The sequence below is a fragment of the Oryctolagus cuniculus genome, chromosome 2 (genome assembly GCF_051225735.1).
Source record: "Oryctolagus cuniculus isolate XC-2025 breed Fujian yellow rabbit chromosome 2, ASM5122573v1, whole genome shotgun sequence".
NCBI classification, from domain to species: domain Eukaryota; kingdom Metazoa; phylum Chordata; class Mammalia; order Lagomorpha; family Leporidae; genus Oryctolagus; species Oryctolagus cuniculus.
Window position 1 is genome coordinate 69,393,955 of NC_142868.1, and position 18,407 is coordinate 69,412,361.

The window sequence follows — 18,407 nt, forward strand, 5'->3', positions numbered from 1 at the left end:
TAGTGTCTAGAGCTGCACACAGATATCAGGCAAGCATTTAGAGGAGAAGAGTGAAGGTGACTGAATTTGTTGCATGGTATTAGCTCTCTTGTTGGACTTTGATGATTCAGTAGATACAGATTGTATGCTTGAGAATCTATGGAGAGAACCAATTTTGTATTATTTTACAGGACAAATTCTTACAGTTTTTGTGACCCCACATACCCAATAAATGAGAAGTATGACCACACAATTTCTATAATTAACTTTTCAGTTTATCCTGTGTATTAAATAGCTAGGCTATTTTGTTGTCATGTTTATTTTATATTTTTGTTGTCTAATCCCACCAAAAAGGTGCTGAATTTTTTTAATGTGACTTAATTTATTAGATGTTTAAAACATTCAAAAAATTAACTTTTAACAAAAGAATGTATTCAGTATTTTATTCAGGTTGTGGTTATGATATGGTTATGATTCAAACCTGTTTATGTTTATAGTTTAATAATGATGAAAACATTTCCATGAAGTACCACTGAGGATTGTGGCCCTAAAAGAGTCAGAAAACCTGTAACACAATTACATTGGGATAAAATAGAAAAATAAAAAAATAGTTATCAAAATTTTAAAAAATATCTTGGGAATATTTCAAGTAAGAAGGTGATGTACTAGGAATAAGATATTTTGATCTACAATGTAGATAATACAAGTGAAAAGAAAGTAACATAAGAAAAGTTAGAAGGAAAAATGGCATAATACTTAGTTACTTGTTGGACATAAGGGTGAGTGAGCAGATGGACAGAGGATTCAGGGAAAATGTAGTGCTGGCACATTTGGCTATTTCTATAGATGAGAGACGGCCATCTAGAGAAAGTGAATTAGTCTGAGATAGTCACTTCTGCTCTTGTTTCTACATCCAGTTGATTCAGTTTAGTGAGGTGAAGTTTTGGGTGTAGAATAGTGTCACAGCGGAAGTTTGGAGACCTTGGTTCAAGTTAGAATATGCTGCTTGCTTCCTAATGCACAAGTCCTTGTATTTCTCTAGGACTCAGTTTTTTCTGCCCTTAGATTGAATCCTCTAGATAGTTGTAAAACATTCTCAATGAAGACATTGACAGAGTCATGGGATGAGTGATGGGGACTGGTCTTGGCATACTGGATTTGGGACAGGAGGAGGATAGAAAAGTGCCTGTTTGGCATTTCTAAGCTGGGATTCATGCTGTGGAGAGACAACAGCTGTGAAGAGAAGTACTTGGGAATTACCAGGATAGAGGTAATAGTTAAAAGTCTTCTATTTCTGCTGTCTCCAAGTCAAATATCTTTGTGAAGTTGATGTTGCCTGATTATTAGAGCAGAAAGATATGTTAACCTTGGAAAGTGACTTCCCCTAACTCACGATACCAGCTGCTGTCTCACCTTAAAAGTTCAGATGTAGGCGGTTCCCATTTTAAATAGTTAAGATGTTACCATTTAAGCACAAATACTTTTTCATTAAAAAAGAGTCATTCTCCATTGTTTTTGCTTTTTCTTTTAATTCAATGTTCAGTAACTTATTGAGTATTATAGGGAGTAGCAAATAAAAGGTTAATGGTAGACTGGCTTTAGATAGCTGCATTAGAAGTAGCTATGTCATTCTTTCTCTACATAAATATCTGGTTTTTTCTCACCATAAAAGTTACTAAGGAAAGTCAATTTTTTAGTATTTAAAAGGTTCACCAGGGGCCAGCACTATGGCTCAATTGGTTAATCCTCTGCCTGCGGCACCGGCATCCCATATGGGCGCCGGGTTCTAGTCCCGGTTGCTCCTCTTCCAGTCCAGCTCTCTGCTGTGGCCCAGTAGGGTAGTGGAGGATGGCTCAAGTGCTTGGGCCCCTGCACCCGCATGGGAGACCAGGAAGAAGCACCTAGCTCCTGGCTTCGGATCAGTGTAGCACCAGCCGTGGTGGCCATTTGGAGAGTGAACCAACGGAAGGAAGACCTTTCTGTCTTGTCTCTCTCTCTTACTGTCTATAACTACCTGTCAAATAATAAATAAATAAATAAAAGGTCCCCCAAAGATTTCCCAAAACACAATTATTTTGCAAGATCTTTGCATTTTAGAGATAGTGTGATCTAGTGAAAATACCACCAAGCAAAGAATCAGGAAAAAGCCTATATTTTACAAGTAATTTTGTTTCCAGTGTTCTTTCTCTTTATATTGTTTGTATACGTGAGAAACTAAAGAAGTTTAAAAAAGAAGAAGAAACAGATGGAATAGTTTTATTGCTACATATAAAGATGTTTCCGGCAAGTCTTCTTAAATTGTAAGGGTTGATGATTAAGAAACATGTTATGCAGTCATGAATATGTTTTGAGGATTTAAAGATAAAATGCCATGTAACAGACTATGAGAAGTTACCTGATTGTGTGCCCTCTGAAGTCTTTTTATTTTTTTAAGATTTATTTGGAAGGCAGAGTTATAGAGAGGCAGTTACAGAGAGGCAGAGAGTGAGAGAGAAAAAGAGAGAAGCTGCATGGTGTGATTCTAATTCTTTTGAATTTGCTGAGACATGCTTTATGGCCTAGTATGTGGTCAATCCTAGAGAAGGTCCCATGTACTGCTGAGAAGAATGTAAATGCTTTCTGTGTAGGATGAAAAGTTCTGTAGATATCTGTTAGATCCATTTGGGCTATAGTGTCGTTTAAATCTACTGTCTCCTTGTTGCTCTTCTGTCCTGTTGATCTGTCTATTTCTGAGAGTGGAGTATTGAAGTTCCCCAGTACTATTGTATTGGGGTCTAAGTCTCCCTTTAAGTCCCTTAACAAATCCTTTAAATAAACCAGTGCCCTGTAATTAGGTGCATATACATTGATAATCATATCTTCCTGTTGAATTGATCATTATATAGTGCCCCTCTTTGTCTCTCCTAACAGTTTTTGTGGTAAAGTTTATGTTGTCCAATATTAAGATGGCTACGCCCACTCTTTTTTCATTTCTGTTGGCATGGTATATCTTTTTCCAGCCTTTCACTTTCAGTCTATATGCATCTTTATTGGAAAGATGTGTTTCTTGTAAGCAGCAAATAGATGGGTTTTGTTCCTTTACCCAGTCAGCCAATCGGTGTCTTTTAACTGGACAGTTCAGGCCATTAACATTCAATGTGACTACTGATAAGTAGTAACTTTGCCCTGCCATTTGCCAAAGATATCTTCTAATATATGTTTTGAACTTCCTGTGATCTTTTGGTGTGAGGTTTCCTTCATTTACCTTCTTTCATATTGATGATCGTGTTTCTGTGTGTAACACATCTTTAAGCATCTTTTGCAGGGCTAGACGAGTGGTGACAAATTGTTTCAATTTCTGTTTGCTGTGAAAGGTCTTTATTTCACCTTCATTCACAAATGAGAGCTTAGCAGGATATAATATTCTGGACTGGCAATTTTTCTCTCTTAGTACCTGAGCTATATCTCGCCATTCCCTCCTAGCTTGTAGGGTTTCTGATGAGAAGTCAGCTGTGAGTCTGATTGGAGATCCTCTGAGAGTAATCTGACATTTCTCTCTTGCACATTTTAGGATCTTTTGTTTATGTTTCACTGTGGTGAGTTTAATTACAACGTGTCGTGGTGAGGATCTCTTTTGGTCATGTTTATTAGGGGTTCTATGAGCTTCCTGTACTAGGATGTCTCTGTCCTTCTCCAAACCTGGGAAATTTTCTGATAATATCTCACTAAAAAGGCCTTCTAATCCTTTCTCCCTCTCCACGCCTTCAGGAACTCCTAGAACCCGAATGTTGGTTTTTTTAATAGTATCCTGAAGATTCCCGACAATATTTTTTAGTTTTCTAATTTCCTCTTCTTTTCTTTGGTTTGACTGTATATTTTCCTGTGCTCTGTCTTCTAAGTCTGATATTCTCTCTTCTGCTTCACCCATTCTGTTTTTAAGGTTCTCTAATGTGTTTGTCATTTGATCTATTGAATTCTTCATTTCATTATGATTTCTTGTCACTATCATAGTTTCATGTTCTACTAGTTGTTTCATTTCATTTTGATTCCTCCTTAATATTTCATTTTCATGAGAGAGATTTTCTATCTTGTCCATTAAGGATTTCTGTAGTTCGAGAATTTGTTTTTGAGAACTTCTTAATGTTCTTATCAATTTTTTGAGATCTGCTTCTTACATTTCTTCTATCTCATCATCTTCATAATCTTGAATTGGGGTGTCTGTTTCCTTTGGGGGTGTCATAGTGTCTTCCTTGTTCTTGTTACCTCGGCTTTTGCGTTTGTTGTTTGGCATATTGGAGATATTCTTTGGTTTTTTTGGTGTGGTGTTTTTTCTCATTATACCGTGACTCTAGATTAAGAGGACTGTCTGCTTTTGATGGATCCTTAGAGGCTGTGATGGGTGTGGCCAGAGAGCTCTGTTTGGTTCTTCAGGGTTAAGGGTGTGCCAAAGGTGATTCACCCTGATTGTTCTCTTGCTCTCTCTCTCTCTCTCTTTTTTTTTTTTTTTTTTTTGACTCAGTTGGGAAGTAATTCCACACAGCTGAGTGGAATTGAGAGTAGTTGATGTATGAAATCTGGCCCCTGTGGGTATTCGTTTGCTTACCGCTGGGACCACACAAAGAATTTATGCAGCCCTCAGTGTGGTCTCAGATTTCACCACAGTCTCTCACCAGGTTGCCCAGGTTATGGAGTTTGTGTACTAGGTGAGTTCTCTCGTTTCCCCCCCACCCCCTCAGTTTTTCAGTCTCAGTTGGTTAGCTCCACAGTTTCATTAGGTGTTAACCTCCTGTTATTTCTCCCCACCAGAGTCAGGTTTTTCTGCTTGGCTAATGCGGGGCACCCACTTTACATATGCAAAATGGCATGAGCCGCTTTACTTATGTAAAATGGCACCTGCCCTTTGTCTTGCTTGGCTTTGTAAGGTGAGTGGAGAGAGAGGCTAATGTCCGTGCAGGTTCCCCTTATTTATTCAATTTTTTCTCTCCTCCAGCCAGCCTAGTGAATTTTCCCCAGTGGGGTTTCAGGCCTCGTTCTCTGCAGGCTCTTTCTGCCTTTCCCCGCCAGTGTCTCGGGTTACTGAGAGGTTTTTGTCTCACCTCCCTTTCCTGCACTGGCGCGCAGACTCTGCGGCTCCAGCGGCTCCAGCGGCTCCAGTGGCTCCCGTGGCTCGGCTTCCATGCGGTGGGCTACCTTGCTCTCCCCGTAGGTCCTCTGAGTCACAGCCACTAGATCCAGAAGAGTTTCCTCTGCAGTTTTTTCCTGATCCTTTTCCTGAGGCTACCGTAACTCCACTTTTATTAAACTATCTTTTCCCGGACTATTGGTGTGTGCCCTCACTATTCTGCCATCTTGGCTCCGCCACTGACTTTATGTTATCATTCAAACCTGGCCAAATGTACTGATGAGGGCCTGAATTTTACCATTGGTTACAGCAACTGCTTGTCCGTTGGGATTTATGAAGTTTAGCTAGTCCAACTAGCTAATTTCAGTGAACTTTGTTCAGTTTACACCTTTGACCTTTTGGCAGCATTTGACATTGTGGTTTGCTCCTATCTTAAAAATCGAAGTTGCCATGGCTAACACTCTGTCTTTCTTTCTTTCTTTTTTTTTTAGGATTTATTTATTTATTAGAGAGGCAGAGGCAGAGAGAGAGAGAGAGAGAAAGAAAGAGAGAGGGAGGGAGAGAGTCTTCCATCAGATGATTCACTCCCCAGATGGCCACAACAGCCAGAGCTGTGCTGATCGGAAGGCAGGAGCCAAGAGTTCCCACATGGGTGCAGGAGCCCAAGGACTTGAGCCATCTTTCCCAGGCCACAGCAGAGAGCTGGATCAGAAGTGGAGTAGCTGGGATGCAAACTGGCGCCCATATGCTGGCACTGCAGGCAGCAGCTTTACCCTCTACTCCACAGCATGGGCCCTCTAACACTCTTTCATATTCTAGTTTTTTATTGGATTTTCTGGTTTATTTTATCTTTCTTTAGCCTTTTTTTTTTTTTTCATTTTATTTAAGAAAGGAGAAAAGAGAGACAGAGAGTGAGAGAGCATTTTCATCTACTGGCTCATTTCTCAAATGCCTGAAATGGCCAGAGCAGGAGGCCAGTCTGCAGTCTGGAGACCAGAATTCATTCCAGGTTTCCCACATGGGTGGCAGACACACAAGTAGTTGAACCTTCATCTGCTGCCTCCTAAAATGTGCCTTAGCAGGAAGCTGAAATAGAAGAGCCAAGATTCAAAGTAGGCTCAAGCCAAGACCCTAACTCTGATGTATGATGTGGTGTCCCAAATAATGACTTTATCACTACTCCAAGTGCCCACTTCGCTATTCAGCTTTTAGATGTACCTGTGCTGTCTGCTGTAGTAGATGTTAGCCACGTGTGACAATTTAAGTGTAAATCCATTTCCTTGGTTGTATCACCCACATTTCAAGTACTCAGCAGTGACACAGTGATGATGAATTTCCATCATCAGGGAAGCTCTGTTGGGTAGCACTGCTCTATGATCCTTTACTCTCTCTATGCTGACGATTTTCCAGATTTCTTTCTATAGATCTCTATGCTTGCTTTTCTGCTTACTCAGCATTTCTGTTTAGCTATCCCAAATGTAGCTCCATCTGACAAAAATCCAAAGCAAATTCACACATAGCTGATTCCCGCTGGTTTCTTGTCTCAGTGAATGGCATCCCTATCTGTCTTAGTCAGTTTGAGCTACTATAAAATAATACTATGAACTGGGTGACTTAAGCAACAAATGTTCATTTCTCACAGTTCCAGAGGCTGGCGGGGTGGTGCAGATTTGGTGTCTGATGAAAGCCTTCTTTGCTGGTTTGTAGATAGCCTCCTTCTTGCCATATCCTCAGTCAGGGTGGGGAGAGAGGAGGAGTCCTGTTCTGGTCTTCTTTTTATAGCAGTCTACTCCCTTCATTCGTGCTGCACTCTCAAAATCTTGCCTAAACCTCTTAAAGGCCCCACCTCCTAAAACTTTTATTTGGGGGATAGAGTTTCAACATGAATTTGGGGGGAACACATAATTTAGTTCATTATACAATCCCTGGTTGATTCCTTTCCCTTGTAAACTTCTCTAGTCCATTATCTTCGTACAGGTAATACCATATAAAGATATTTCAACTCTGTTCTCTTTCTGTAAACTATCATTTTCTACTACCAGTCTCTTGAACTATGACCATAACTTCTTCACTGGCCTCTTTATACACTCTTTCCCCTATTTAATATGTTGTTCATGTTGAAGTAATAGTTATTGTAAAAAAAAAAAAAAAGATTACCATGTCACCTCTGCATCTAAAACTCTTCATTTTCTTTTTATTTTAGTTCTTATGAACTCCTTGATGTGACATACAAGGTCTGGTTTGCTCAGGCCCCGATCCTTATCTTCAGATTTATTTCCTGCCTTCCACCTCTTTTGTCTGCACCCAGCCACACTAACTTTCTGTTTCCTAAATGCACCTTCATTACTCCTGCAGTGTATTTGTTGTACAATCTGTTTCCTCTCCCTGGAATGCTACCTTACTCTCAGTATCACTCTGCCTAGGTAACTCCTACTTATCCTTTATCTTTTATACCTGTTGTCTCTTTTCTTCTCTGAATACTGACTCCCCAGTCCTCTTGTGTTCTCTTAGGACCCCTCAATCAGTAGAGAATGTACTCTAGGTGGTATCTCCATGACCAGAAGAGGGCCTTCAGTTGTTCAGGAAACATTTTTTGAGTGCTATTATATATTAGGTACAGCAGTGGAATGGGTACAACTGTTTTTGACTTAAAGGAAGTCATAGTCTAATGGGGAAATAGGTGAGCATGTGTATAAAATGACAGTGGTATTTGATAAGTGTAGTAAGAGTTGCATGTTCCAGGGGGCTAGCATTGTGGCATAGTAGGTAAAGTCACTGCCTGCAACACTGGCATTCCATATGGGCACTGGTTCAAAACCTGGCTGCTCCACTCTGATCTAGCTCTCTGCTAAGGCACCTAGGAAAGTAGCAGAGGATGACCCCAGTGCTTGGGCCCCTGTACCCACGTGGGAGACTCAGATGAAGATCTCCTGGTTCCAGCCTGGTGCAGCCTGGGCCATTACAGCCATTTAGGGAGTGAACCAACAGATGGAAGATCTCTGTTCCTCTCTCTTTGTAACTTTGCCTTTCAAATAAATAAATAGATCTTTTTAAAAATTATTTATTTATTTGTTTATTTGAAAGGCAGAGAGTTACAGAGAGGCAGAGGCAAAAAGACAGAGAACTCTTCTATCTGCTGGTTCACCCCTAAGTGGCCTAACAATCGGAGTTGGGCCGATCTGAAGCCAGAAGCCAAGAGCTTCTTCCGGGTCTCCCACGCAGGTTCAGGGGCCCAAGGACTTGGACCATCTTCTGTTGCTTTCCCAAGCCATAGCAGAGAGCTTGCTTGGAAGTGGAGGAGCTGGGACTTGAACCAGTGCCTGTATGGGATGCGCGCATTGCAAGTGACAGCCCTACCCACCATGCCACAGTGCTGGTCCCTAAATAAATAAATCTTAAAAAAAAAAAAAAAAGATTGGCATGATCAGGTCTACATGGTGCAGAGCTCAAGCAAGACTTTCTCTTAAAATTAAGACTGAATTGAGTCACAACAGTTTTGTGACTCACTCCTCTCTGTGCCAGTCAGATGGATATGAGTAGATTGGTACCACATATACATACACAAAAAAGAAAACTGTGAAATGGTCTCATGCTTAAGGATTCTGTCAGGTGAGACACTATGCTAGTGCTTGGCATACAGTGGAGAGATAAGCTTGATAGGTAGACCAGGGCCATCCCTAAAGAACCTTGAAGCTGTCCTATGATGTTTAGTCTTAACCTGCAGAGCAGTAGTTCTCAAATTACACACTACCAAAAAGTTTCTGATTCTGTAGGTCTAGTGTGGACCCCAAGAATGTGCATTCCTTACGGAGTCCATGGAAATGCTGTTGTTTATCTAGGAACTATACTTAAAAAGCTACTGTAGGGCCGGCGCCGCGGCTCACTAGGCTAATCCTCCGCCTGCAGCACTGGTACTCCGGGTTCTAGTCCTGGTCGGGGCACCGGATTCTGTCTTGGTTGCTCCTCTTCCAGTCCAGCTCTCTGCTGTGGCCCAGGAAGGCACTGGAGAATGGCCCAGGTGTCTGGGCCCTGCACCCGCATGGGAGACCAGGAGGAAGCACCTGGCTCCTGGCTTTGGATCGGCACAGTGTGCTGGCTGTAGCGGCCATTTGGGGGGGTGAACCAATGGCAAAGGAAGACCTTTCTCTCTGTCTCTCTCTCTCACTGTCTAACTCTGCCTGTCAAAAAAAAAAAAAAAAAAAAGGCTACTGTAGTTGATACAGAGACAGTGAAATATTGACATTTGCATTTTAGTCCCCAGTTCTTTAGCTTTTTATTTGCAACTACACAGAACAGCCAGAGTAGTTGAGAAATGTTAAAATAAGCTGACCAAGTATAGGAATTCTAGAAGTCATGGGATCTATGCAGAATTTCCCCTGCAGTTTGACCTATATAAGCTGAGTACATCAGCACCCTCTAAAGCTTTAGTCACTACTGTTCTAAATCCTAAAATGTCAACAGCAGTTAAAGTGGTTTGAGGGTAACATTCATGCAGCTGGTTACAGCAGAGGACATGAAATTAATTTGAGTGTGCAGGAAACTGCTATATATAAATAGTACATGGACTTGGAATGATAACAGTGTAGAGACTTTGTCTTTTTATTCATTTGGTTAAAATGTACATCTTATCCACATATAACTAAATTTTTTTTTTCAGATTGTAACCAAACAGTTTTGGAATTGAATATATTAAGTAGAATTGTAGAACTACAGAATATATCCAATATGTGTATGTAAGGAGTCTTCCAAAAGTTAATAGAAACTGAAAAATAGGTTTTAATTTCATTTTCCAATTTTACTATATGTGCTGCCGAAGCGAGCACTTTAATTTCATTTTCCATGACTTCTGAAAACACTTTGAATGCACACATAAACACACAATCACTGCACTGTTCCTTGCTCATAAGAATCATGATTTTCATTAGGAATTATTTATTTAAAAAAAGATTCATTTATTTGAAAGGTAGAGTTAGAGAGAGAGAGAGAGAGAGAGAGAGATAAAACTTTAATCCACTGGTTCAACCTCCAAATGGCCACAATGGCCCACACAAGGCTGGGCCAGGATGAAGCCAGGAGCCTGGAACTCCATCCAGGTCTCCCAGGTGGGCAGCAGGAGCCCAAGCACTCTGGCCATTTTCTGTTTTTTTTTTTTTTTTTTTTTTTTTTTTTTTTCCCAGGCACATTAGCAAGGAACTAGATGGGAAGCGGAGCAGCCAGAACTCAAACTGGCACTCATATGGAATGCCAGCATCACAGGCAGCAGCTTAACCTGCTGGGCCACAACGCTGGCCCCGGGCATTATTTCTTAACAGTATTATATGAGTTGGCACTGTGAGTTGAACAGTGCTAATTTACCATGGTAATACCTTCTTTGTCCAATCTAGAATTTAAAAGGTACCCTGCCTGAAAGAAGGGATCTAACCTGTGGACTCTAGTGGACTTCCCAGGGTCCTTTCTAATGCTTTGATGTAGTATGTTTTTCTAGCATTGTGTAAAGTAATGCAAATAGTACCTAATTTGTGAATGACCCAATCTAAGAGCAGACCTGCCATGGTTTGAATATGTGTGTCTCCTAAAATTCATATGTTGAAACCTAATCACAAGGTGATGACTAGGTCCACTGCATCAGTGGAGTTAGCGCCTTAATACAAGAGGTCAGGGAGGCTGCCCTACCCTTCCCAACCTCCAGCACTTTGAGAAATAAATTTCTGTTGCTTATAAGCTACCCAGTTTGTGGTTATTTTGTTACATCAGGCTGAACTGGCTAAGACAGGACCTCAGGCTGTTTCTCTGAAGTTGGTGCAGGGGCTCTTGTCAATTTCTTCCTGTCCTGCCCTCATGCTGTGAGTATTATAGCCTCCAGTGCCTGCTGTCTGTTTCCCAACATCACTGTCTACTCCCATCCCTTCTCTGCCACGAAGGACTTAGAGCTCAGCACTTCGATTTCACTCATTATAGGCTCATGATTGTATAGCCACCTCTGTTCTTACTCTCTCTCCCAAGAATACTTTAGTCATCATATTTTCTAACACCTGCATTCTATACAGATTAAGTTCAAATCCAGAGACATTAAACAGTTTACCCAGTTTGAATAGGATTGGTTCATCACACACACATCTGGAACTTAAATCCCAGACTTCTAATTCCTGGTCCTGGACTCTTCTCCTGTTACACATTCACACGGGTAGATGTTTGAGAATCATGCTCAAAACTTAGAAATTTTATGGGTTAAATTTATATCCTAAGTGTGTATCTCAAATCTTCCCAACTCACTGTATTAATTTGGGGGCAGGATTCTGCTTACAACAAAAAAATGTAACATGTGGATTTAATTGATATCATATTTAAGCATATGCTGCAAGAATGAAGGAAGACCTTAAACAAAGGAAAGAGCTAGAAGTTCCAGCACTTGAGACACTGAAGGAACTAAAGGGAAAGCTGTAGACACATCCTGACTAGGCTATATAAGCCCTGTAAAATCTCTTTAGTGTTCCCCTTTATAAAGTGAGTGGTTCAACTACCAATTCCTGCTGTGATTTCTGCTTATTTTTTGAATATACTTTCCACTTAAGTGGAGTGATACTTTAGACTGAAATTTCAGGCGTTTGGTGTGATAAGAGAATCCCATTTGTTCTTTTTACGCAAGAACATACCAGCCTCAAGTTGGAAAGTAAAGTAAATATTTTTTTTGAGTTCCTAGGCAGCTTCTGAGGTGATTTTCAGGTAATCTTGAAGAAGTCTGTAATGATTAGTTACTACCGAGAATTGCTGCCAGCTTCACATTAAGAAGTCAAGCACCATTTCTCATTTTGAATCTTGCCTAATCACTAAGTAAATGCATACCTGTTTCTTGAATCCTCCTATCAAGAGGATTTGGTAGGACTTGTCTTTAAATGTACAAGGAAGATCCAAAGACTGATTAGTCTGTTCATATGCTTGCAGGTTGAGGAGTGGAGGTCGAGCATTTTCTAGCACAGTTAAGTCTCTACTCCTTCACCTCCATTGCCCAGGGGATCTTGAGAAGACCTGTGGCATTCTGGGGAGAGTCTGGAGAGGAGAACCCATTCTGAGGAGTTGGAGAAAAGAGGGAGTGTACAGCCTTGTCCTTCTCCTCCTCACAGAAGTCATGCGTCTGTATCAGTATTTCCCAGGGGCACCAAGTTGGGGGAGCTTTTGCCCTTCAGTAAAGTTTGACAGTGTGTGGAGGGATTTTTGGTTGTCACCTGTGTGGGAAGGGGTACTACTGGCATCTAGTGGTAGAGGCCAGGGATGCTACTAAATAGCCCATCATATACAGGATAAGCCATCTCCTCTCAAAGAATTACCCAGACCAGATGTCAGTAATGCTGAGATTGAGAAAACATACTCCATGTTATCCATTGAATTCCTCAGACCACCTCCTGATGATGCCGCTCTTAGTATATGCCTTGGAATGTGACAGCATGCTATGAGAGAAGAAAAATATTCTACTGTTGACATTTTGTACTGCCTAAGAAATACAGTGGTGCCATTTTATTCCAGTTGTGCTGTTTCTGGAGTCTTTAGTTTGCACTGTGTTACTTCACTCTCTGTTGCCTCATTGGAAATAGCACTCAACAGTTACTTGCTGGCATTTTTGTTCTATGGCAAGCAATTCACTTGCTTGAAGATGAACTCTATCATGGGTAGAAGATTTATAGCAAAAAGCATTTCCATGATGTTAGTAAATCTGTTGTGATGTTTTTATAGCCAGAAGGGTTACCTAATGTCCAATCTAAGTGTCTTTTTCAACAAATTAGCCCATTTCCTTTTGCTCTGATCTAAGTACAATCTGGACTCTGTAGGAGAAAAAAAGCAGTGGATATTTAGAATTAATTGCTTTAGAATATTACATCACTTGTGCATCCATTCTTTGAGAGTCTGAAGGGCCACTGCCATCTAGTGTGTCACTGGCCACGGTTTATCATCTTGGCCTTCTTTTTAAAGCTAGATCAAATGTTGTGTGACTAACGGAGTTTTTAACAATGCAGTGCCTTGGTACCTGCAGACTAACCGCCACATGGGTCAGGCTTGAGTTGTTACACACTCTCTGGCCTAGACTTTTCTTGATGCGAATATTGCTTGGATGAATGGGTTTTAAGGCCACAAAGAAACTTACTCTTCTGCATCACTGGGTTTACAAGGATTTTTGCACACCATAAGGTTGGGCTGCACGAAGTTCATGTTAGTCATTCAGCTCTAAATGTGGCATTCCTTTTCTAAGGAAAAGATAAACAGAATTGTCTAAGCAACAAGCTGCTGTTGCATTTGTTAGCAGCAAGCTTTGTGATCAGACAATGGCATTGTATTGCCCTTTAACAAACAGAATGCATTCACGTGAGCAGGCCACATTCAAGCAGAACACGAGAATATTCTTCTCAGCCTTGCAGCTGGGTTTTAGGGGAAGGTTTATTCTCTGTCTTTCTTCTTTTTCTTTGGAATTTTCTTCTATTTTTTTTGTCCTTTTTAGAAAGGCTTTTAAGCTTTCTTGAGGGACAAAGAATATAGTGGTTGATAAATGTGTTTTGGTTTCCTCTTATAGCTGTCTGTCTCTCCTTATTAGCATATTTCAACACAAAATTTAAATTAAGGTCTAAGTTTGATTCATAAAAGATAACTTTTGTCCCTGATTTTTAGGGTTATTTAAATGTTATGCACAAAATTTAGGGTTTAAGGATGTATGTTTAAAAATTAAAAATTTTTCTTAAAAATGAGCTCTTCTTTAGGTACACCTACAAAGCACCTTAGTTTGCAGTAGACTAAATTTAGGGCCAAATCCATTTACCTTTATGCATCTACAAAGGTGAAAAAAAAAGTGAAATATTGTTTTTTCTTGTTAAGATAAGTGCTGAATTAGTGAGTTCTTTGATCAGGGTCTCTCTAATAGCCATGAATAGGACAGGTTCAAAGTCAAATGCAAACATTTCCTTAGCACACATATGGAAAAACATCCTATAATATCTGACAGAGTCTCTGGAACAAGGTCCTCTACTGACCTGATGTCTACCTCTGATGTTTTGTGTTAAGTACTAAAAAAGCTACCCTTGACAGTGCATGGTGTTGTGTCTAGGTTTTTAAAATTAATTTAAAATTAATTTTCTCATCTTATCTAGATTCTTTTATGCATTTGCACATATTGACTAAGTGGGACTCGAGAGGGTAAATGGTCACCCTAGGGACTGGGAGGTTTCCAGCTGGGATGTGTGGAAGCATGGCTTAGCACCAAGAAACAAAACATAGACCCTCTTCTTGTTATTGGCAGTTCTGAATCTAAGCCTGGTCTATAAGGATTTACCTCCAGAGAATGTGATATGAGCTGCCTAAATACATGAGTACCATACCTAAGAAGGAATATTTATATTGAGTGTTCAACCTAGACCCTGAACATTGTCTTAACAATCTTACCAAGTATCTGAAGTGAATTTGCTCTTCTGCATCCCACAGATTTCGTATTTCCACAGCTTTTCTCAGGCCTCTGATATACACCCTTTTACCCACTTCATTCTGTGCAGATAACCTCACTTACTTGGGAAAAACAGAATCAATAAGAAGGAAATACCCCAGCCTCCTGCCATGTTTCCAAACTTCCTTTGTCTACATCTGTCTGTTCTGCCTTCCGTGTTACTACAGTGAACAGCACGGGCTTTTTCCAGACCTAATCTCTTCATCTTGTATTCTGGATTCCATTTGCTATCTACCATCTCTCTTAATTTTTAACTGGTTTATTTTCATCAGCATCAAAGCCAACTCAATTCTGTCTTTAAAAAATAAATGCCTCTACTTCCCCTAGCCTGCTTTTAAGTTGTATATGCTGACAGGCGCCGCGGCTCAATAGGCTAATCCTCCACCTAGCAGCACCGGCATACTGGGTTCTAGTCCTGGTCGGGGCGCCGGATTCTGTCCCGGTTGCCCCTCTTCCAGGCCAGCTCTCTGCTGTGGCCCGGGAGTGCAGTGGAGGATGGCCCAAGTGCTTGGGCCCTGCACCCCATGGGAGACCAGGATAAATTCCTGGCTCCTGCCTTGGGATCAGCGCGGTGCGCTGGCTGGAGCACGCCAGCCGCAGCGGCCATTGGAGGGTGAACCAACGGCAAAAGGAAGACCTTTCTCTCTGTCTCTCTCACTATCCACTCTGCCTGTCCAAAAAAAAAAAAAAAAAAAAATTGTATATGCAAAGCCAACCCACTCTTCACAAGATATTTTTCAATGCTTTGTCATCTTTTAAAATTAAGTATACATATTGTTATTGACCTCTCAGTAACATTTGACAAAGTTCATTAACCTAGTCAGCAAATATTTAGAGTTCTTTTGTGTTGCCAGTACTATTGTAGGTGCTGGAGGTACAGCATTGTGTAAATAAATAACATGCCTGCCTCTTCCTTCCCCTGCCCCTTATTTAATGTAGGGTATATTTAGATTATGTCCTGGAATCTTTTTGTTTATTTCTGAGTTGTCTTACCCAGTCACATGATGCTAGTTACCATCCCAGAGCTGAACATTTCTGAACTCCAGACATTATGTCTCCACTCAGCTAAAAACCCTCAGATTCATTTTTGCCTGTTCTGGTATCTTCTGCTATGTAAAACATCCTAAAACACAGTATCTCGGCAGTCACTTATTTGGATTATATATCTGCAGTTTGGGAGAAATGATTCTGCTTCATAGAGTATCAATTCAAGTGGCTGGACTGGGGCAGAATGATACACTTTCCAAATGACAAACTCACCTTGAGCCAAGATCTCAGCCAGGGCTGTAGATTGGGGAGCCTCATTTCCTTCCCATACAAATCTTTCCCTTGACTGATTGTTTAGGCTTTGCCAAAGGGTGGAAGTGATAGGGCAAGTGGCTCAAAGCTCCAAGACCATGGACTTTAGGACCTTACCGATCTAGCCTTGGAAGTCATAGCATCACTTCTTAATCATAAGCCCACCCAGATTCAAGAAAAGGAAGCACATATCCTAATTTTCAGAGCAAAAATTGTCAGAGTGACACTGTAAAAAGAGTGTGTGAGGTGGAAGGTATTGCAGACCGCTTTGGAAGATATATCTGTGACATTTTCCAAAGGTGAAGGTCTTCCATGAACTTGTTTTTATCCAGTATTCTCTGATTCTGTATTTGGCCTTATTACTTCCATGGCTGAAACTTGGGAGCCATGTGCCATCTCTCCCTCTCACTCTCTCTCTTTTTTTTCTTTTTCTTCCTGGGTAGCCTGTCCTTCACCCTGTCCAGTCATTGAGCCTGTCGTTCTCAGATCTTCCTGTTCTCCCTATTGCCATCACCCTTGGTTAGTCCCCATTCTCCCTCCTCAGTTTTATTGTGATCATTTCCCAAGTGGTTTTCCTACTAGCAGTCTTTTGCTTTCCAGTCTATTTTTTTTATCCTTCTTCCTATGTAATCTTTTCAAATATCTATATAATTATAGTTTATACATTTGTCGTACTCCTGCTTACATCCCTTTATTAAAAGCATCTCAGTACTCTTGGGCTAAAGACTAGAATTCTTTCTCTGGCTTAAAGCTCTGCATCTTCTGGATCCTGCCTGCTTCGGATTCATATTGGATCTTCTGCCTCCTTCTGCATCTGCTAAACGGCTCTGTTTCCTTTCCTGTCTCAGCATTCGCACTTTCACACCTGCTATTCTTGCTGTTTGCTGTACTGTACTCATTATTCACTTTTGTTTGAGTGTATTTTCCTCAAGGAATTCTGCTTTGAATCTCCTGTTAAATAGTTCAGTGGTGCTTGCTCATTTTGTTTTGTAGCCCATTTTACACTTCAAATTGTCCTTACTCTTTGGATTTCTTACTTGCTAGACCAAGAAGTTCTGTGAGAACAGATAATTGGTTCTGAATCTCAAAAGCCTAGCAGTTCCTCATGCATAGTGAGCACTCAATGCATCTTGTAAATAAGTATGCATACACACACACACACACACACACAGAATGATATACTTCTGTTAGTACACATCCACAGCCACATTAATTTGTGAGTGTGTGTGTACAGAGATTTATGGAAATGTGTTTTACACTTGTGTAAGTTTTGCTGATGATATTCAGAAATAATATTTAGAAATTGCTGATATTTGTATTTAGGAGTACATATGTATTTAGCATGAATTCTGTTTGTTATTTTGTTTATAATCCACTGTTGTTCAACATGTAGTACATCAGACACTGATCTGGTTCAGAGTTGTCGAATTCCCTCTTTTGTACCTTGTCTTCTGACTGGGCACTGTTCATCACTCCTATTCAAGGTAAAGAGACTGCTGCAATGAAAGCTGATCTCCTGAGGGCCAGGAATATGAAAAGGTATATTAACCAGCTGACTGTGGCAAAGAAGCAATGCGAGAAGAGAATCAGAATCCTGGGAGGTCCTGCCTATGACCAGCAAGAGGATGGGACATTGGATGAGGGTGAAGGGCCTCCAAACCAGAAGGTAGAACTTGGTACTTCTTCTTTTTTTAAAAAAGGATTTATTTTTTATTCATTTGAAAGATAGAGTTAGAAAGAGGGAGGGAGAAAGAGAGAGATATCTTCCATCTGCTGGTCCACTTCCCAAATGGCCGCAATGGCCAGGGCCAGACCAGGCCAAAGCCAGGAGCCAAGAGCCCCATCCATGTCTCCTATGTGGGTACAGGGGCTCAAGTACTTGGGCCACCCTCCGCTGCTCTCCCAGGATCATCAGCAGGGAGCTAGGTCAGAAGTGAAGCAGCAGGGTCTCGAACCAGTGCCTATATGGGATGCCAGTGTCGCAGATGGAGGCCTAACCTGCTATGCCACACCACCAGCCCCAACTTTGTATTTCTTGTTTCAGCCTTATCAAGTTTATTATAAATACTGACAGAACCACATACAGTTTTTTAACTTTTTTAATATTTGACTTAAGGCATATGTTTTATAACTATGAACTTGCATGTTGGAGCTTTTCTGCTTAAGGGTTAAGTGTGTATGTGTATGTGCAAAAATATATTTGTTTGTAAATATATATATGTGTTTGTATACACATATATATATATATTTTTTTTTTGCTTGGTGTCCTTGACTTCTGTGAATGGCAGTAGGTATGATAGGTAGGCATGGGGAATGTGTGTGTGTGTGTGTATGTATGTGTTATTCCATCCCCCTTTTGTAAGGGCCTAATGAAGTCATCCATTCTTAATTGGATAGAAATCACCACCTCTGAAGTGGAAGGCATCTTATAAATTATTCTATTACTTGCTATCCTCACTTTTCAGGTGATAAAATAGTAGATTTAAATAACCTGTCCATGGCCACATAGATAGGAAGAGGCAGAGCTATACAAAAACCTCTATCTGG

At 40.7% G+C, this 18,407-nt stretch overlaps 1 protein-coding gene across 7 annotated transcripts in view; it reads left to right on the forward strand.

The window, feature by feature from the left end:
* Positions 1–18,407, forward strand: part of SNX25 (sorting nexin 25) — a 179,655-nt gene that overhangs the window by 118,439 nt on the left and 42,809 nt on the right. For 5 of the 7 annotated variants that reach the window (XR_011386313.2, XM_089325766.1, XM_089325767.1 and 2 more), the window contains one exon: positions 17,345–17,526. The exons of 1 other annotated variant lie outside the window; for it this stretch is intronic. Coding sequence is in view for 5 of the 6 variants with exons in the window: in XM_089325766.1 (XP_089181892.1) it covers positions 17,345–17,526 (182 nt within the window). In the remaining variant the exon portion in view is untranslated. Of the gene's footprint in view, positions 1–4,525; positions 4,662–17,344; positions 17,527–18,407 lie in introns of those variants that run through there. One more of the 7 variants, XM_089325769.1, reaches the window with a different exon arrangement.